General features: G+C 47.7%; 1 protein-coding gene across 8 annotated transcripts in view; it reads left to right on the plus strand.

Annotated features, from left to right (window-relative positions):
* SLCO2B1 (solute carrier organic anion transporter family member 2B1) overlaps nt 1-5,423 on the plus strand; it is a 51,796-nt gene extending 46,373 nt beyond the window's left edge. For all 8 annotated transcript variants that reach the window (XM_043481667.1, XM_043481669.1, XM_043481665.1 and 5 more), the window contains 4 exons: nt 680-843; nt 2,009-2,073; nt 2,417-2,537; nt 3,557-5,423. In XM_043481667.1, the coding sequence (XP_043337602.1) occupies nt 680-843; nt 2,009-2,073; nt 2,417-2,537; nt 3,557-3,737 (531 nt within the window). In that variant the 3' untranslated portion in view covers nt 3,738-5,423. The remainder of the gene's footprint in view (nt 1-679; nt 844-2,008; nt 2,074-2,416; nt 2,538-3,556) is intronic.
* The last annotated feature ends 13,175 nt before the right edge of the window (nt 5,424-18,598 follow it).

The raw sequence follows: 18,598 nt of genomic DNA on the forward strand, positions 1-18,598 counted from the left end.
CTCTCCATCCTGTCCTTGAATCTCTCCTTGAGAATCCACTCTAGCGTCCAGTGCCCGGGAAGACCTCAGGAAGGCAGAAAGGTGGACACTGGATTGGGAAATCTGAGTTCCTTCCCCTCAAATACTCTTTGCTGCTTTAGTCTTTTGCACAGACCATCAGGAATTTCGAACATTCTTAACATCGCTGGGGGAAAAAAATGAGTGAGTGTATGTGGTGTGTGAGTGTGTGTAAGTGCGTGAGCGTGTGTGTGGGGTGTGAGTGTCCATATGTGTGAAGGTATGTGTGTACAGGTATGAGTGTGTGATTATATGTACATGTGTGAGAGTGTGTGAGCACATACATGTGTATGTGTAGTGGACGTGCATGTGTGTGTCTGTGTGCTGTGTTGGGGGTGACTCTCCTCTGCTTCTTTCTCCCTTCTCTCTTCTCCATGCCCCCCTCTCCCCACAGCCTCAGCCCACCTGTGTGCAGACAGCCTGTGTAGAGATACTGTCTGGCGCTCAAGCTATCCTGACTCAGCCAGTGGGTCAGAAGTCCCAGCATCCAGCCAGGTCTGTCCCAGTTTGCTGTCGTTGGTGTCCGTGGCTCCCTCACAAGCCTCCTGGAGCTTCATGCCCTTGGCCAGCTGCTTGTCCTTAGAGGTTCCTGAAGGCTCTTCTCCCCCCCTCCCCGCCCTAGGTCTTCTACACCAACTGCAGCTGCGTGGCGGGGGGCGGCCCCGTGCCAGCCGGCTCCTGCGACTCAGCCTGCAGCCACCTGGTGCTTCCCTTCATGATCCTGATCAGCCTGGGTGCCGCGCTGGCCAGTGTCACCCACACGCCCTCCTTCATGCTCATCCTAAGGTGAAAGCAGGGGCGTGCCAGAACTGGGGGATACCAAGAGGTCCCTAACCACAAGACAGGGAATCCTGAGAGACGGGTTTGAAGAAGCCGGTGTCCCGGGCCCCTGCAGCAGATCAGGCTGGCGTATCATCATCCTCATGGCAGCTGCTGAGATGAAGTTTTCTCCCCATCTTATAGATAGGAGAACTGAGGCTCAGAGAAAGTCAGGAGCAAGTGTTGAGGGGATTAAGTGCCCACTGTGGATCCAGCCTGTGCTGTGCACTCCCTCTTGGTCCAAGATCTTCCTGGTCATTGTCCTGAGGATACCTGCTGGGACCGACAAATTGTCACTTGAGGCCAGAGTGAGCACCTCCTGAGGTGGAGGCTGGAATAAGAGGACCTCAGAGCAGGATATTTCCAAATTTTCATTAGGCTGGGATTATGTTATTCCCTATTTCTTTTCTAGAAAATTAGAAGAGGGATGACTTACAATATTAGAAGGCAGGTAGATCCATCAATCTACCTGCCTTCTGGCTGCAAGGGCAAAAGTAGAGGAATCAGATGCCCCAGCAGGCAGCCCAAGAGGAGTTAATGCAGTCAAGGTGCTGCACAAATTCTGACTCTTGACACCCATCAGCTGTGGGATCTTGGCCAAGTCACTCAACATGTCTAAATATCTGTCAGTCTCTTTATCTGTAAAATGGGCATAATACTATACTTACTACTACATGGTGGTGACATGGTGGGGGGTGGGCACACTAGAGACTAACTGAACCATAGCAAGCACTCTGGGATTACTAAGAGGAGTCAGTGGTCACCAGGGCCACCCAGGCAGAGGTATCATAGTGATCAGGGAAGTTAAACCATGTTTAACTTCCAACCAGTTAAACCAGCTCCAAGTTTTGCCAATTTTGTAGAAGGAAGGGGAGAATTTGGTGGGACCAGGGGGTGGGAAGAGAGGGGTGCTGTGACACATAGGTAGGTCAGCACAGGGCCCTGATGGCCAGTGGGTGTAGCTGGGACCAGGCTCTATAGGTTGAAGGGAGTGTGGAGCCTGTGCCCTACCCCCCAAGGACCTCAGACTGGGGGCAGGCTGATGCTGGGTGGTGGGGGAGGGGGGATGGTGAGAACCCCTTGAAGGCTGGAGCCCTCTCAATCCTCATGTCGCCCTGTCCCTGCTTGTTAGGGGAGTGAAGAAAGAAGACAAGACTCTGGCTGTGGGGATCCAGTTCATGCTCATGAGAGTTTTGGGTAAAGAACATGCTGGGGATCACTGGCCCAGATACCTGCTGTGTGCCAGGCCTGGGGGGCACAGGGATGGGTGGGAACCAGCCCCTGACCTTAGGCTTCACCGGTCCACAGGGCTCCAAATCTGACCTAGATACCCTGGACGTGGGTGCGCAAGCAGCTAAACAGCCTATCAGGGAAAGAGCATCCAACACGAGGGTGAGGGGTGGGCTTGAAGGCTGAGGAGCAAATGGGCCAAGAGGCTCCCAGTGGCTCAGAGCCCAGTGCTTCAGTGCCAGGGACGGGGCGGGGTGAGGGGTACAGGGATGCCAAGGTTCCACTGCCCCCTGAGCACCTCCTCCTTCAGCCTGGATGCCCAGCCCCGTGATCCACGGCAGTGCCATCGACACCACCTGTGTGTACTGGGCCCAGAGCTGTGGGCGTCGGGCCGTCTGCCGCTACTATGACCACGACCTCCTTCGAAACCGGTGAGACCTGGGGGCCAGTTGCCAGGGGGCTATAGGGAAACTGCTAGAAATATTCTTGGGGTCCCATCAGGGAGGGGAGGTCCGCTGACACCCACCTGCAAGGTGACACAGGCTCTCTCCAGTGCTAATCCCCAGGCTTGCCAGCTAGATAGTGTCTCCCCTTTGGATGGATGAAGAAAGTGAGATTTAAGTAAGTGGTCCAAAGTCACACAGCTGATAACTAGCAAAGCGGGGCTGAGTGAGGGGAGACTTAGGGAAGCCAAGCAGTGGTGAGAAAGGCAGGAAGTTGGCATAGGGTAGGAAGATGGCTCTTTCTAGGACACAGAAGGCCTAGGATCCAGGCCCAGCTCTGTCTCCCTCATTGTGAGACCTACCTTTTTTGGGACTCAGTCTTCCCATCTGAATAATGGGGAGCCTAAAGGAACCTGAACCAGAGAGGCTGCTGGCCCTGGGATCGATGGACAGTTGAGGAGAGGGACTTACTAGCATATCTGGAAGCAGGGAGCTGTTCACTTTCAGCTCTGAGGAGTGCATGGTTCCAGGAGGGCTTCCTAGAGGAGGCAAACTCCAAGAAGAGCCTTGGTGAATTAGACAGAGAAGCAGGAATCCTCCTTTTCTTGTGGCAGGCGAGGTGATCCAGAGTTGCAACTAACAGGCCCCTTGAGCCCTTAGAAAGACCCAGAGAGAGGCAGGGCCAGCTCAGGCCATGAGGCAGTCAGGACAGGGCAGGGGAGATGCCCAGGCTTCTCCTCCAACCCAGGGCTCCCTTTTCAGAGCCTTTCCTCCCTTCCAAGGAAGGACTCCTATGGGGGTCAACTTCAGGGGCTCCCCTGTCTCCCCAGCCAAAGCCATGGTGACAGAATCCACTACCTGAGGCTGGAGGCCTCTCCCTGACAAGGCCTCAGTGTCTCCACCGCATAACGGGTGATGACTGCTGACCCGAATCTACTCCCAGCCCCAGCACATCCAGGCTTTGAATGGGGAGGTCCTGAGTTCAAGGGTTCCTCACTCTTTCCCAGGTTCATCGGCCTCCAGTTCTTCTTCAAGATAGGCGCTCTGGCCTGCTTTGCCTTGATTTTGGCCATCCTAAGGCAGCAGGACAAAGAAGAGAAGACCAAGGCGACCATACCAAACCCTGGCCTGCAGCAGCAGCTGTTAGCATCAGAGGCAAAGAAGGAGCCTGAGGAATCCAGAGTGTGAGCTGTCCCAGGGCCCCATCCTAGCCAAGAGTGGCAGCCACGGCGAGTACCTCCTCAGGGCCCTTTGCCTGAAATTGGGTATTGGGAACCCTGTTTTCCAATTGTGAGTCTTCAACTAACTTGCTGTGTGGCTTCGAGCAAGCCACTGACCCTCTCTGGGCCTGTGTTTGTTCATCTGAACCAAAGAGTTCCTTGGGGGTTTGTTGTGTTGACCCCTCCTGGAGCATGAGGGTCTTCTGCCTTTCTCCCTCAGCCACACAGGCTGACCTGAAAACAGACTTTCCTGGGTGGAAGGACCGCATATCTTTCCCCCCAGGGCCCTAGGATGGAGAAGTGGACAATCGTAGGCCAGGCTCCCCCACACACTGGGTCCTGACCCCTCTCTGCTGCTCACCTGGAGCCTCATCCTCCATCTGAACTTTAACCTCCGTCTGAACCTCAGCCTCCATCTCCGTCAGGTGGAAATGAACTTGTCAGCTTTCAGGCCTCTTCCAGCTGGGACCATCTATGTGGCCAGGACATCCAACTCAGGTCTCCTCCCCAGCCCCACTCAGCCTGAATGTTGGGCCAGTACAGCCTCTGCTGAGATGTGTCTATTTGGCGCCCCCTGGAGGCAGAGTCCTGAGCATTGGGGAGGCACTCAGGACATCCAGGCTATGCAGGGCCTTCAGGAAGCCTGATGAAGGCCCCAAGGGCCTTCGCTGAGCAGGGAGCCTCCTCTCTGGACTCAGGAATCCCAGCCCTTGTCCTCAAGGTGTCAGAGTCTGGGTGAGGCCTATTCTTTGCCTGGTGGTGAGGGGGATCCAGGCCACACTCTTGGGCATTTTCTAATTTCGAAGACCAAACCCAGTCATCATAGACTCACTGGTATCCATGTATTACCAAGATTTCATATGTTTGACGTGGGCCCACCACTGTGACTTCTGTGACGAGAATCTTAATTTCACCATTTCCTCCCCAGTGCCTGGCCCTGTGTCAGCTGGGATTGTGTAGACAATGTCTCATTCTGTGACACCCACATATTGGGATAACATCTGGTTCTCTGTGATGCCTGGGTTGGCATAAGAACCTGTTCTTTGTGATGCCCAGCCCTGTGATCCAGGAGCAATAATGCCTGATTCTATGTAATAAGTGGGTCTGTGGGCTGCTTGGGTCTGAACAAACAGGCCCTTGTCTGTGTCAGGCCTTGTCTGATTTTCTGGCAGGGTCTTATCTGGCTTGATTATCTTCCTGGGAAGGGGAGAGAGTTTCCTAACCTGCTCCCAGCCTGTTCTGTCGCCACCCATATGCAACCTTGGGAGACAGGAGACAGGGAGTCATCAGCAGGAGCTTCCCAAACCCAGGCCCAGCCCTGTGCTGGGGGCCAGGGGAGAAGCTGGGGGTTTAGCCAGAAGCTCTGGCCTTCTGTGCAGCTCTCAGTCGCAGGGCTTTGGGCTATCCCCTATGAAAGAAGAGGGAGATACAAACGTTCTAATTCTCATTTTTATTCTACTGGTTGATACCTTTAAATGTTTAACAAATATCTGAGCCTGTATTTATCAATGCCAGGAATTTCAAAGTCTCATCCAACAAGATGAGGCTGTTTCTATGTTCATATTCCTCCTCCTTCCCTCTTGTTTCCCACATTTTGCAGAAATAACCTGGAATCATAAATATAGCTTATCAATAAATTTGTTCTTGCACAGTGTCTCTTCTATTACAGAAATCTTTCTTACAAACTGCATTACAGTTTGCAGCCACATTATTTCCAGTTATTTAGATTTAAGTTTTACTGGATTCATTGCTTACCATTATTTCTTGTATATTACATCTTCCCCTCCCCATATAGTCTGGTCTCATTTTCATTTGGCTGGGCTACTTTCCCTAGTAACATTTTCAGAAGTGGAATAAGGTCACAAGGTTTTCCAAGTCCTTACCTGCCCAAATTGTCATTCACAGTTTACAGAAGAGGAAATGGTTCAGAAAGGATAAGCAACTTGACAAAGATTACACAAAGTAAATGCTGGAGCCAGGATTAGACTTCAATTTTGTGAGAACTGGAGCTTATACAACTCGGGAAGTTCTCTTTAAGCAAAAGAATACAAAATTAGGTAAGAAGGTGAATATTTACTTAGAATTAAAAAAGAAGTCAAAACAATGTATCTCACAATTCAGAAAAATAGCCTAAGATTTTTTTACTGTCTGTTGTGCACACTTCCAAAATTTTCCCCCTAATGATTGGAAATATTTTCTATAGACTAGCTTCTGGTTCTGTAGATTTCAAACCTGTTTCTCCTCTATTGTCCATATATTTCCAGGGCGAGGCAGCAGAAAACATATTCATGTCACCAGATGATCTCTGAATATAACACTTTGATGTCACAATGCCAAATGAGTTGGACTGTGGATAGGAGGAGTCCTAGAAGGCATTCTCTATACAGAGGTAGCTAGCAATGATTTATCTCTTCGTGGAGGTGACTGATAACCACATAAATATATTCCAACCAACCCAAGTTAAATTGATCTCCAACTCCACTCCCCCTTAGCCATATTCCAGAAATGCCCATGCCAACAACCTTACATAAAGGGAAGCTGGGACACAAGGGAAGTTGGAGTGGAAAGAACTAGCAGTCTTGACCCATTCTGGTGAAAGTGTCAACCTTTGCAAATTTCCCGAGAACTTGACAACAGGGATGTATCGCAGAGGCCTCTCCCTGGGCCTGGGTAGAGGCCCTGATGCTCAAGCAGCCTTAGCTGCATGCTGAGTCCACCTCTGGGTTGAGCTGAGATTCGAAGAAGTTGAGCTGTTTAAAATCATCCAGGCTGGTCAGGATGAGGAGACTCCACGAGTAAATCACAAGAGACACATGGGGCTGAGAGCCAGGGGTGGAACAGCTAAGGGCCAGGAGACCTCCCAGATACAGGGAGCAGCCCTCTTCCCTGACAAGGCTTCTGGCCAATGAAAAGCCATGAGCAGTTGCACTTGTGAGCTACCTTCTCATCCTGTCCCTGGGAGTTGGAGGAGAAGGTGTATAGTCTCCTGTTAGATTCTATGGTGGTAAAACCAGCTGAGAACAGCACTGGAACCAGACTGGACATCCTGATTCCTGGCCTGGAGTTCCTTTGGGCCATAGATCCATCCTGAGAAATGGCAGGGCAGGCAGATCGCCCTCAGAAGCCATGATTGGAGCACAAATAACCAAGGAGCAAGAACCTACAGCACTCCTGTCATTCTTTGGATGTGTTGAATTCTTTCCCCCTAGAACCCCACATGTGCTCTTCCTTCTGCCCAGCTGGCATTGTTCACATCCCACTCCATCGTTGGTCTCTCAAGCTTGCCTCCTGAAGTGCTGCCCAAACTTCCAGCTCAAAGGCCACCATCTCCAGGGACGCAGCATCTTATAAACACGGGAGTGGGTGACTACCACCTTAGGGAATCAGATAAAAAATATAGATGCCCCATTAAAGATGCACACAGACTTATACACAATTGTGCATCTGATTTCAGAGGTTGGGGATCATCTCAAGCCTGGCTGTAGACCTCCAGTGGAGTGGAGAAAAAAGAACAGAATTTTAGAGTCAGTTCAAATCTGGACTCTGCCACTGACTCCTGGTGTGACCCTGAGCAAGATTTAACTTCTCTGCCTCTCGGTTTCTTCACCTGTAAAGTGAGGTTGATTCTTCTTACTTCTTGTACCGTAAAAAAGTATGAAGACAAAATAATGGTAATATACCCATTCACAGACAGTACACCTGATGATCAATATTTGTAAGTTTCCCTCCCCTTCTCCTGTCCCTGAAGGAATTTAGGGAGCACATGGCAGTGGGAGTGGACAGTGAAGACAGAGGGAGGAGGCACACTGAGGGAGACACGTTCCCTCTGCCCTGCCCCGGCTGCCGCTCTGCCTGTCCCCTAATCTCTCTTCCACTGTCAGCCAGGGCTCAGCCAGCCCAGTCTTATCTCTCCCCACAGCCAGCCTGGGACAGCTTTTCTCAACCAGATTTACATTTTTATTGATTTCCTTTCTCCCTTCGAGCAGTCCCAGCAGTCCCTTCCTTCTGTTTCCCTTTTGCTATAAAATGGGCTAATGCTGGAAACAGTTCTGGCACTGGCCAAGAAGTGATGGTTCAAATATGGATCCATTGACCATTCATTCATTCATTTATTCAACCACCCAACCAACCAACAATTTATATGGCTGCTCTACACCCCTGTCCTGGCCCTGCTGGGGATGCTGCCTTGGGGCCAGGATGGGAAACTCCCAGTATAAGCAGATAAGCTGACAAATAGTAACAAAAGAATGAGTAGTCATTTCGGAGAGGGGAGAAGGGGATGCTATGGATTCTCCCTGGAGCCACCATGGAAGGCTTCCCAGAAAAGGTTAAGTCAGAGCTGGCCTTGAAGATTAGGCAGGAAATCCCCAGGTAGAGAATATGTGAATGGGCATGAGAAACTGTGGGAAGAGCAAAGATAGGAACAAATAAGAAAGCAAGATGTGGGCTTCCCCGGTGGCTCAGGGGTAAAGAATCGAACTGCCAATGCAGGTGACACAGGTTCCGTCCCTGGTCTGGGAAGATCCCACATGCCTCAGAGCAAGTAAGCCCGTGCACCACACCGACTGAGCTTGTGCACTAAGGTAGGTGAGCCACAACAACTGAGCCCATGTGCCGCAACTACTGAAGCCCGAACACCTAGCGCCTGTACTCTGCAACAAGAGAAGCCCACGGACTGAAACGAAGAGTGGTCCCTGCTCCCAGCAACTAGAGAAAAGCCCATGTAGCAATGAAGACCTGGCACAACATAAATAAATAAAAATCACATTTTTATTAAAAAGAGAGAGGCAAAGGGTGTCTGAGATATGGTACAAGAGTGATGTGGTTGGAAAAAAAAAAAGAGTGATGTGGTTGGGATGTACTACATGTGCAGGGCCATCAGGAGAGAGAGGAGAGCTGAAGCTGGAGATACCTGTGGGGACCAAGCCTTGAGTTCCAGCTGAAGGCTTTGGATGTCTTCCTGAGGGCAAAGAGGAGCCCTTGAAGCATTGATTGATGGATCAGTCAATTGACTGGTTATTTTAAGCAGGGAGTGACATGACAAGATTTGTGCTTTAGAAAGACTGCAGGCTGCACCATGGGGGCTTTGAATGGAAACAAGAAGCTGGATGCCAAGAGCTCAGGCAGGAGACTGGTGTTCTAATGAAGAGGAGACATAGGAAGCCTTGAACCAGGTCAACAGCAGCATCCTAGAAGTTTGGACATCTAAGATGATTCTTAAAAGATGTGTAGGAACATACCGGGTGGAGAAATTGGGAACAGTGTCCAGGGAGAAGAAACTACACAGATAAAAGCTCAAAATACAGAGAGTCCCTGTCAAGCTTGGGAAATTTCCACTAGTTCAGCAGGACTACAGTGTAGTCTAAGAGAGAGATCATGGTGAAGGGATGATGCTGGAGAAGCTGGTTGGGATCTTTGATTGCTCTCAGTATTCTCTGTCTCCTGAACCTAGACTCAGGTGGAAGAAGAAAGGGAGCACTGGCCTTGTGTGTACACAAGGTGTACACACCTTGAGGTGACCTTGTGGGGCTGTCTCCCCTGCAGACTGTGAGAGCTTCTCCATGATCACAGCACTGCACAGCACTACATTTTACAAAGCCCCTTCACACTGATCCTCAGAGCTGCCTGGTGAGGAATGTAGAACAAAAACTATCATCTCCACACAGTGGCTAGAGAAACCAAGGCAGGAACTGGTCCAAGGTTGCTCAGATATCCCCCTCTTAAACCCTAGTGTTTTTTCTAATAAACATACTTGTCCCTGACTCACACACACACAACAGATGTAGTGGCTGCTAACTGATGTGACAGGAACCTTCACCTTGAAGCTGGAGACATTCCAGCTGGGAAAACAGAACCAAGTTCCCTCTGCTTTGGAATCCAATAGACATGAGGACAAATCCCAGCTCATCACTTTCCAGGTGTGGGAAGTCAACTGCATTCATCTCAGCCTTGATTTTCTCATCAGAAAATTGGGAGAGAAAGATCCTATGTTTCAAAGAGTTGTGATGAGGGTTTAATGTGATACTGTAGCACTGTAGCAGTTAACATTGCTGAGTAACAACTTATCCCCGAATTTAGCAGCTTAAAACAACAAATATTTATTATCTCATACAATTTCTGAAAGAGGAAATGGCAACCCACTCCAGTGTTCTTGCCTAGAAAATTCCATGGGCAGAGGAGCCTAACGGGCTACAGTCCATGGGGCTACAAAGAGTCAGACAGGACTGAGTGGATGAGCACAGCACAACATACAATTTCTGAGGCTCAAGAACTCAGAATTGAGAGATTCTGGCTCAGAATATCTCATGGGGTTGCAGGCAAGTGTCAACCAGGGCTGCAGTCATCAGAAGGCTCAACCAGAATTGGAAAATCCACTTCCAAGCTCCCTCTGTGATTGTTGTCAGGTCTCCATTCTTTGCTGCCAGTTGGTCAAAAATTTCAGTTCCATTTTACACAAGAGGCTCCATGAGACTGCTTATGACCTGGGGCTAACTTTCACTAAATGAATGAGCCAAGAAAGAGAATCTGCCAAGATGGAAGCCACGGTATCCTTCATAATCTAATCTTGGAAGTGACATACCATTACTTTTATCATACTCTTTTGGTCACAGACTAAACTTGGCACAGTGTGAGACAGAAACACACACAGGTGTGGATACCAGGAGGTGTGTGGATCTTTGGGAGCTGTTGGAAACAAGCTACCACAAGTGTCAAAACAGGGTCTGGCACCCAATAGGTACTTATTCATTAGTAGCTGCTATTATTCTCCCAGTGCTCACAGTCTAGCCAAGGAGACAAGATTTGGACATGAAAAGATGAAAAGCTTGGCAAAGTAGACTATGACGTGAACTGAGCAATGTTCAATTACATGATGGAAGAGGATCCACAGGACAAAGGGGTGGAAGTAAAGAAAAGCCACCGGGCGGAGGTGGAGCTGAGAAGGGAGGCTTCAGGGAGGAGACAGAGGGTGAGTGTGGCATGCACTGTTGGTTGCCTTCCAACAGCCAATCCCCTTTTCCTCTTTCCAATAGCAAGGTGCCCAGCCACAGGATGATCCAAGCCATTCATGGAGATGCCTTCCTCTTTGCCAGTGAGTAGTCTAAGAATGAACCTGTGACTTTATTTTGGTCAGTGAGACGTGAGGGGATGGTCTTCTTGGAAAGCGCCCCTCTTGGATAAGAGAGAGGCATGAGAGAAGATCCTTTTCATTTCCATGCCCTTTCTTCCTGCTTGGGAGGTCATGATACTTGGTGCCACGTCAGCCACTTTGTGATCACAAGGGGAACCTCTCCCTCAAGGCTTAGAATGGAAAAAGCCTGGGTCATCAGAGACATGGTTGAATAGCCAGACCAATCCTGACTCCACGTCCCTCTGGTTTCCTTGTTAAGGAAATAAAAACTTTAAGCCATCAGTTTTGGGGTTTTTTTTTTGGGGGGGGCAGTTCTGGGTTTTTGTTGCTTTGCACGTGGGCTTTCTCTAGTTGTGGTGAGTGGGGGCTACTCTTCGCTGTGGTGCTTGGGCTTCTCATTGAGGTGGCTTCTCTTGTTGTGGAGCACAGGCTCAGTAGTTGCGGCACATGAGCTTAGTTGCTCTGTGGCATGTAGGGTCATCACAGTCCAGGGATCAAATCCGTGTCCCCTGCATTGGCAGGCAGATTCTTGTCCACTGCACCACCAGGGAAGTCCCCCACCATTGTTTTTTGTTTGTTTGTTTGTTTTGAGGTTGTATGCTCTGCGTGCTCAGCTGTGTCCAACTCTCTTTGGCCCGCCAGGCTCCTCTTTCCATGGAATTTTCCAGGCAAGAATACTGGAGCAAGTTGCCATTTCCTACTCCAGGAGATCTTCCCATCCTAGGGATCGAACCCACGTCTCTTGCATCTCCTTCATTGGCAGGTGGATTCTTTACCACTAGCGCCACCTGGGAAGCCCTTTTGAGCCTGGAGGAAAATATATTTAAATTGTGAAAAATGTATAAGTACTAAAAGAGAATTTTAAACTAACTGGAGTCCCTACTGTGTGGAGACAGGGGTGTGATGGGAGATTGGAGTGGGTGACACAAGAAAACCTGAGACATCCTCTTATCTGGGGAAGGAATTTTGAGAGATATGAGAAAGAAAGGAATAAATACATCAGAGAGGAAGGGTGGCTGGTTACATGACACCTGAGTGAAATTTTTGACAAAGCAATATAGTGAAAATATTTAAATTTCCAGTTGGGCTGATGTGCTGTCCAGTAGAGTGGGGAATGCATGTCCTGAACTCTTCAGCTAAGACTCATGTGATCAATAGTGTGGGGACTGAAGTGTGTTATTATGATGGCCTCTGTTACCTGGAGGAGTGCACACAGGGTTAGAAGACATGGTCAAGTGAGGATGGACAGAAAGTTATAGGAGCTTGATGATAAAACAGTACAGAGACGACTTTAAGGAGACACAATACCTTGCCCTGTCCTCCATGCTCATTTATGGATGTTATAGTTATCCCAACAGAGAAAGTTTAAAATATACATTCTTTTCAATATATGGCTCAGTATTTCCAAAAGTGTAGTAAGCCTAGTCATGGGAGCATTCAGAATAATTTTAGGTGGTGTGCCATAGACATTTGGCTTTTTGGTGTTTATTTTTTTAAAATTTTATTTATTTCTTTATTTTTGGCTGTGCTAGGCCTTCATTGCTGCAAGTGGGCTTTTTTCTAGTTGCAGTGAGAGGGGGCTGTTTCCTAGTGATGGTGTGTGGGCTTATTTTGCAGTGGCTTCTCTTGTCGCAGAGCATGGGCTCTAGGGCACACAGGCTTCAGTAGTTGTGGCTCTCATAAGCCACCAGGCTTTCTCTTACTGGCATTCTAACTGAGTACAAAGAATTCCAGTCCCCTCTAAGTTTCCTTTTCCCCAGGAAGGTAGAGTGAAACTGTGGTACATGAAAGGGTCCTTGGCTGGGAGGCAGGAGTCCTTGGTCTAACCCCAGTTCTGTCTCTGAGTTGCTCTGTGATCTTCAGCAATTCCCTGCCCCTATGGGCCTCCAATAATCATAGCTAATATTTATTGACTGCTTGCTGTGTGCCAAGCATTCTGCTAAGAGCTTCCCTTGCATTATCTCATTCAATCCTCCCATCAACTGTGCTATGTCAATATTATTATTGTCTTTATTTTTTAGATAAGGAGACTGAGGCTCAGGGATTTTAGGTAACTTGCCCAAGGTTACAGAGCAAGTTAGTGCTGGATCTTTGGATTCTGAATTCAGGCTCATCTCTCTTCTCTAAAGACCCGGCTCCTAACCATAATGCTATACTGCTTTGCAGTAAAAGGAAGTCTCTGGACAAGATGACCTCTAAGGGCCTTTCTAGCTCAAATATTCTTTGACTTGCTGTCCCATTTCTAGATACATGATGAACAAACCAGCTTATCCTAGAGAAGAAAGAAATAAGGACTGTCTTTAGCCATCTGAAAAGCTGTCATGTGAGTGGAAGATTAGACTTAGTGTAGCTCAGAGGACATGAACTGGACTGATGTGGGGACACTACAGGGAGGCAGCTTATATAAGGGAGAGCTCCTTAGCTTCCATTCAGCTGGGGGTTGAGGTATGCAGAGAGGCAATGACGCCCCTGTCATGAAATTGACACAAGGCTGTGCTTGATAAACATTTGTCAGAAGTACTGCATTGAGTAGGAATGGAGTTGAATGGCTTAAAACTTGGGGTAGGAATTAAATGGGATCATATACTCTAGTATACTCTAATACTCACAGCACCATAACTGATACAGATAGAGTCAATAAATTGCTATTTCTTTTCCTTTTTGACACTGAGATTCTTGGATTTTAAGATGCTCTAATATGGATTGTTGGCCCTTTGGCTTTAATATGCCACAGTTCTATAGTTTCAACACACTGTAATTCTCCCCTGCTAACATGCCATGATTTTAATATTCTAACTTGCCATGATTGTGTGACTCTAGAAGCTGCACAGTCTATGATTTTGTAATTTAATAGTCTCTAGCTTTAACCATCCCAGATTCAATAAAATGTCTCTTACCAGCTCCAAAAGCATGAAGGAGTTGCTCTGTATGTAGTGCTTCACTGGCTTGGACACACATTGGGCTACCTCTCTGCTCATGTTACCATCCCACTGCTGTCCCCCACCCAGTCTTGGGCTCTCTACTCCAACTGACCCTCCTCCCTGATTCCTACCTCAGCTGCACTCTGCAGTCTCCACACCCACAAAGCAGGTATATTCACGCTCTATCTGCTGGTGATTGTTCATTAAATAAGAACCTTCTCTGTGCCCAGGCTTATTCTTATTCCAAAAGGAATATAAAAGAATGAAAAGGCATGATTGTAATACTAAGGGCTCAAGTCCCTTGCTTTTAGTTTCAACTCAAACTCACCTCTACCAGAAAGCCTTATTTGATTGACACTGAATATCTAGCACCAAAAACCTTAATCAGAAACGTGAAGATCTGACATCTTTGGTTGATTATAGAGCATATTTTATCTGTTATCTTGTCTCTCTGGTTATAATTGAGACTCCCCCATAAATTAAGAGTGTCTCTTCAACCAAACAGAGTTTTCTAGAGGAAGACAATGTCTTCCCCATCAGACTGGAGGCTCCATATAGGCATGGTCTATGCCTCTCTTGTATCATACTTGAGCTTGAGTTAAAGGCAGAATGATGTTTCTTCACCAGATTAATAAATTCCCAAAGGTAAGTTCATTTCTCTGCCATAGACTGAGGACTTTATAAAAGCAGAAGATACATCTCCCCTTAATATGGGGAATCCCCAAAGACCAAGGACTGAGCTTTTGCCCTCATGCTGGAGGCAACTTCCTGAAATCAAGGGATTCAGGGTGCTCCCTTCTCTATTTCTTTAACCCCAGTTCAGGACTCAAGTCTTAAGAAGGGGTATTTTCTCTAAATCAGATAGACAAATGAAGAAGAGAAGATTAGAAACTCAAACCTCTCCCCTAACATGTCCAGGCCTTTTCTTGCTCTATCCTGGGCCATCTCCTAAGACCTGCCGTCCCTCTGCCTAGATTGGGCCCCTCCCAGCAACTCGAGCAGTAAGTGAAGATGTCAGCACCTTGGACAGCGCCCAACCCATTACAGGACTCGGAGCCAGCGGAAGCCAAGCTCCCCAACTCCCTTAGCCTCTGGGTGATGGATTTCCTCCTTTCTCAATTTGATTAAAGCCCAGTAGATAACCAGAGCGCCTTGTTCCTTTCTCTTCTCTCTTCCTGATGAACATAATTAACTCCGTCAGGCTTGGAATACTTGCTCTTAAATACTGCCTGCCCAGCCCCCACCTAGACATGAATCAGGAACACATAGCCAGAACAACTGAAAGACTCGCACATTTTTTTCTTGCAGAACGGAGGTGGGAGAGGAAGCTCTCCCTTAAATGTACAGGGGCTGTGACTGGAGATGAAATGTGGTGGTTGGGTAAAGAAAATCCCTAACTGAAAGTCAGGAAATCTGAAGCTTAGTTCTGACTTTGCCACTAATCTAGATATGATCTACAGCAAGTGGTATGCCCTTTACGAGACTGTTTTTTTTTTTTTTTTTTTCATTTTTAAGATGAGGATGTTGGATTAGGCAATCTCAAATGTTGTGTTCAGTGCTAAAATTCTTTAAAACAGACAGGGGAAGAGATTTGCCCAAGGCCATATAGCAAGCTGATGGCAAAGGTGGATCTTTGGCTGAAGCCAGGAGTTTCAGGATTTTTACCTGAAACCTGGTAATCAGGTAATTCATGGCTCCTGGTTTCTACTTCAGTGCTATTTCCCTTGCATAGGACTCCCCACTTTGTCCACATCACAGACTTTTTGCCTGGGAACAGGGCTGAAGAAGTCAAAGACAGGCGGGATTGAGTTCATTTGTACCAACAAAAGGAAATAAAGTTCAAGATATCTGGAAATGCTAATCTCTCTTCAGAAAGCATGATAAAAATAAGATTGGGGGAAAGGAATACCTGATAGAGACAGAAATTCAGCCCTAAACTCAGAGAAATCCAGAGAAGGTTTGTGTTTTGCCCAAGGCCATCAGCAAGGCAATTGTAGAATCCTCTTAAACAGAAAGAGCGACCTCTTATCCTGATCAAGTGTGGGGGTGCCCCCAACAGAGAAGAAAAAAATATCAATCAGGAAGTATGTATTAGGTTACTAAAATGTGCCCAGATCTGCACTAGGCACTTTGGCAGGAACATACAAAATGGGACATGAATTCTGCTTTCTATACCTTTGCTGTGCTGCTTCTACTTGGAATTACTTCCAATACATCTGTGTATGTCCAAATACTGCTGTCCCATCAAGGCTCAAACCAAAGTTTCCCCTGTGGGGAAAGCATCCATAATCTTATCCAGATGCCACTTCTCTCTCCTCTGAACCTCCCATGCATTTTCTTTCTGTTTTATCATACTCAGCATCATCTGTCTAATCTGCTCCCATCCCCTCCCCTAAGAAGACAGAGAGCTTGCATTTTATTCAGCTTTGAAGCACTCAGAATACTCAACACAAGATCTGAGATGTGATAGAATCTCAGAAAGTATTGGATGGATAGATAGATGGATGATGAATATTGATGTATGGGTGACTGAGAAAGAGAGTAGATGAAGGGATGGATGTGTGGATGGGTAAGTGTGTATATGGGTGGATGGTGGGTGAATGTATGGATGGCAGATAAGTACAAAATCATATAGATGGGGAAAAGGTAATCAGGTTGGTAGGTATGTGGGAAGATGGACAGGTGAATGAGTACATGAGTGATTCTATGCACAGCTAAATGAAGGGTATGTAGGTGGACAGTGTGGTTGGTGAGTGGATAGATTAATACATAGTTAGATAGTTGTGTGGGCGAATGATGTATAATTACATGATTATATGGTAAGATAAATGTCAGGGTATATGGAAAGAATTATGGGAAACATGGAGACATTCTTAAATATCACAAAGATCACTTTCATGGAGACTTTCTATTGCTAACATCAGAAAAATGACCATGGGGGTGAGCTGACTCTGTCCTTAATTTGAGTCAAAAGTGTGTTAAGACCCTAAAAGATCTCAGGCTGGTATCAAAGAAAGTCTAATAACATGATCAAAAAAGGTAATGGTATTTTTCTGGGGCCTGTGTTCTGCTCTGTGCATCAGGAGGGATGATGACATCTGTGTCTTGTCCACATAGGAGATACAGTGAGAAGTAATCTGTCAAGTCTACCAAATGAGGAACTGGTGAAAGAACCAGGAGTATTCAGCCTGGAGAAAAGTCAGGGATGATAATCCCTATGGCTCAGGATCTGGCTGACCGTCCTGGGGCATGCCCTGTGGCCCCAGAGGCAAAGCTAACTCCCAGAGGAAGTCACAAGACTGGGGTCTCAGCCTCATGGGAGAAAGGACATCATACAATGAGAAGGACTTTCTTGGGATTCCCATCTCTAGGGCTGCACAAGAAGGACATCCTCTAGCAGAGAAGCTACAAAGTGGAGACTTGCTTCGTGTGGAAAGCAAATAAAGGCAACTCTAAAGTCTCTTCCCACCCCCAAATTAAATCATCTGCTCATCTCTTCAGTCCTCAACAATTAGGTTTAGCTGTGTCCTGTGTTCACATTAAAATGCGGGGAATTTCCATCTAGCACTGAGGGTTTGGGGAAATTGAGAGACAGAAATAGGATCTAATGGAACCCTCAACTTTCTGTTTGGGTCTGGGGTTTGAGGAATGAGGAGAAACTGAAAATGTCCTTTCAGAGGCCCAAATGACAAGGGAGGGGGAGAATCAGAGCCACCCAGAGCCAATCCATGACCTAGATTCTCTGTAATTAATGAGCCTACGTCACCGACGTGTTGGCTTCTGATCAACACTGTCTCCCCAACCCCGCCCAGCTCTCCGGTATGAGAAGATTAAATCAATTAGGAGGAGGAGGAGGAGATCTGGCTGGCGCTGGTTGGGAACAGGATAATTCACTTACATAACAGGGGATTGAGGTTTAGACTTGGCCCCTGAGTAGTGGGGGTGGATCCCCGACCCCAAGCTTTTGTGAAGAGACCTCAGGGGATGTGAGTAAAAGCAGAGGGGGAAAAGAGGGGCTGCAGGGGAAGGGGCAGCCATGACCCCAGACGGAGGCCCATATTCCATCTTCCTGCTGATAACTCCCTGTTCTCTGGTCTGGGAAAGGGACAAATTGAAAAAAATGACTCCCAGATGAGGGTGTCCCAGCCACCAGGATTTTTCAAAAATGAAAATCTGACCAAGCCTCTCTCCTTAGCCTGGCATTCAAAGCCCTGCAAATTTGCCAACTGCGTCTCCTGTCTCCAAGGGGTGGGGGTGGGTAGAGAGGCAAAAAATACCTCCTAGTTTTCCCCTCTGTGCCTGGTCCTAGCTAGGCACTGGAGGTACAGAGAGAAACAGACCTAGAAGTATTGCCTAGTGGAGGTGACATATACCTACAACGTTCTATGCCAAGTGGTACAACAGAGGCCCGCATGGGCAGGACCCAGAGGGGTCACGATGTGGAAGACTTCCTGGGGCCAGTTCCAGAAGGCTCCCCAGGGAAGGCAGTAATTGCACTCACTGAGCCTTAAAGGAAGGATGGATTAGTGGGAGTTCACTGCGCTGACCTGGTTGAGGGAGGGCCTTGGGTGGAGGGAACAGCATGTACAAAGGCATGGCAGGGAAACAGCTTGGCACACATTCAGGGAACTAGTTGGTGTGGCTGGAGCCTAGAGCAGGACGTAGGAATGGGGAGATGAGGCAGGAGACGTAGCTGGTCCCAGTCTCACTTCTGATGGCATGCCAAGAAGGGACTGAGGCAAGGACCCCAGAATCTCTCTGATCAATCCTTGCTCCCTG

This window comes from Cervus canadensis, chromosome 11 (genome assembly GCF_019320065.1).
Source record: "Cervus canadensis isolate Bull #8, Minnesota chromosome 11, ASM1932006v1, whole genome shotgun sequence".
NCBI lineage: Eukaryota > Metazoa > Chordata > Mammalia > Artiodactyla > Cervidae > Cervus > Cervus canadensis.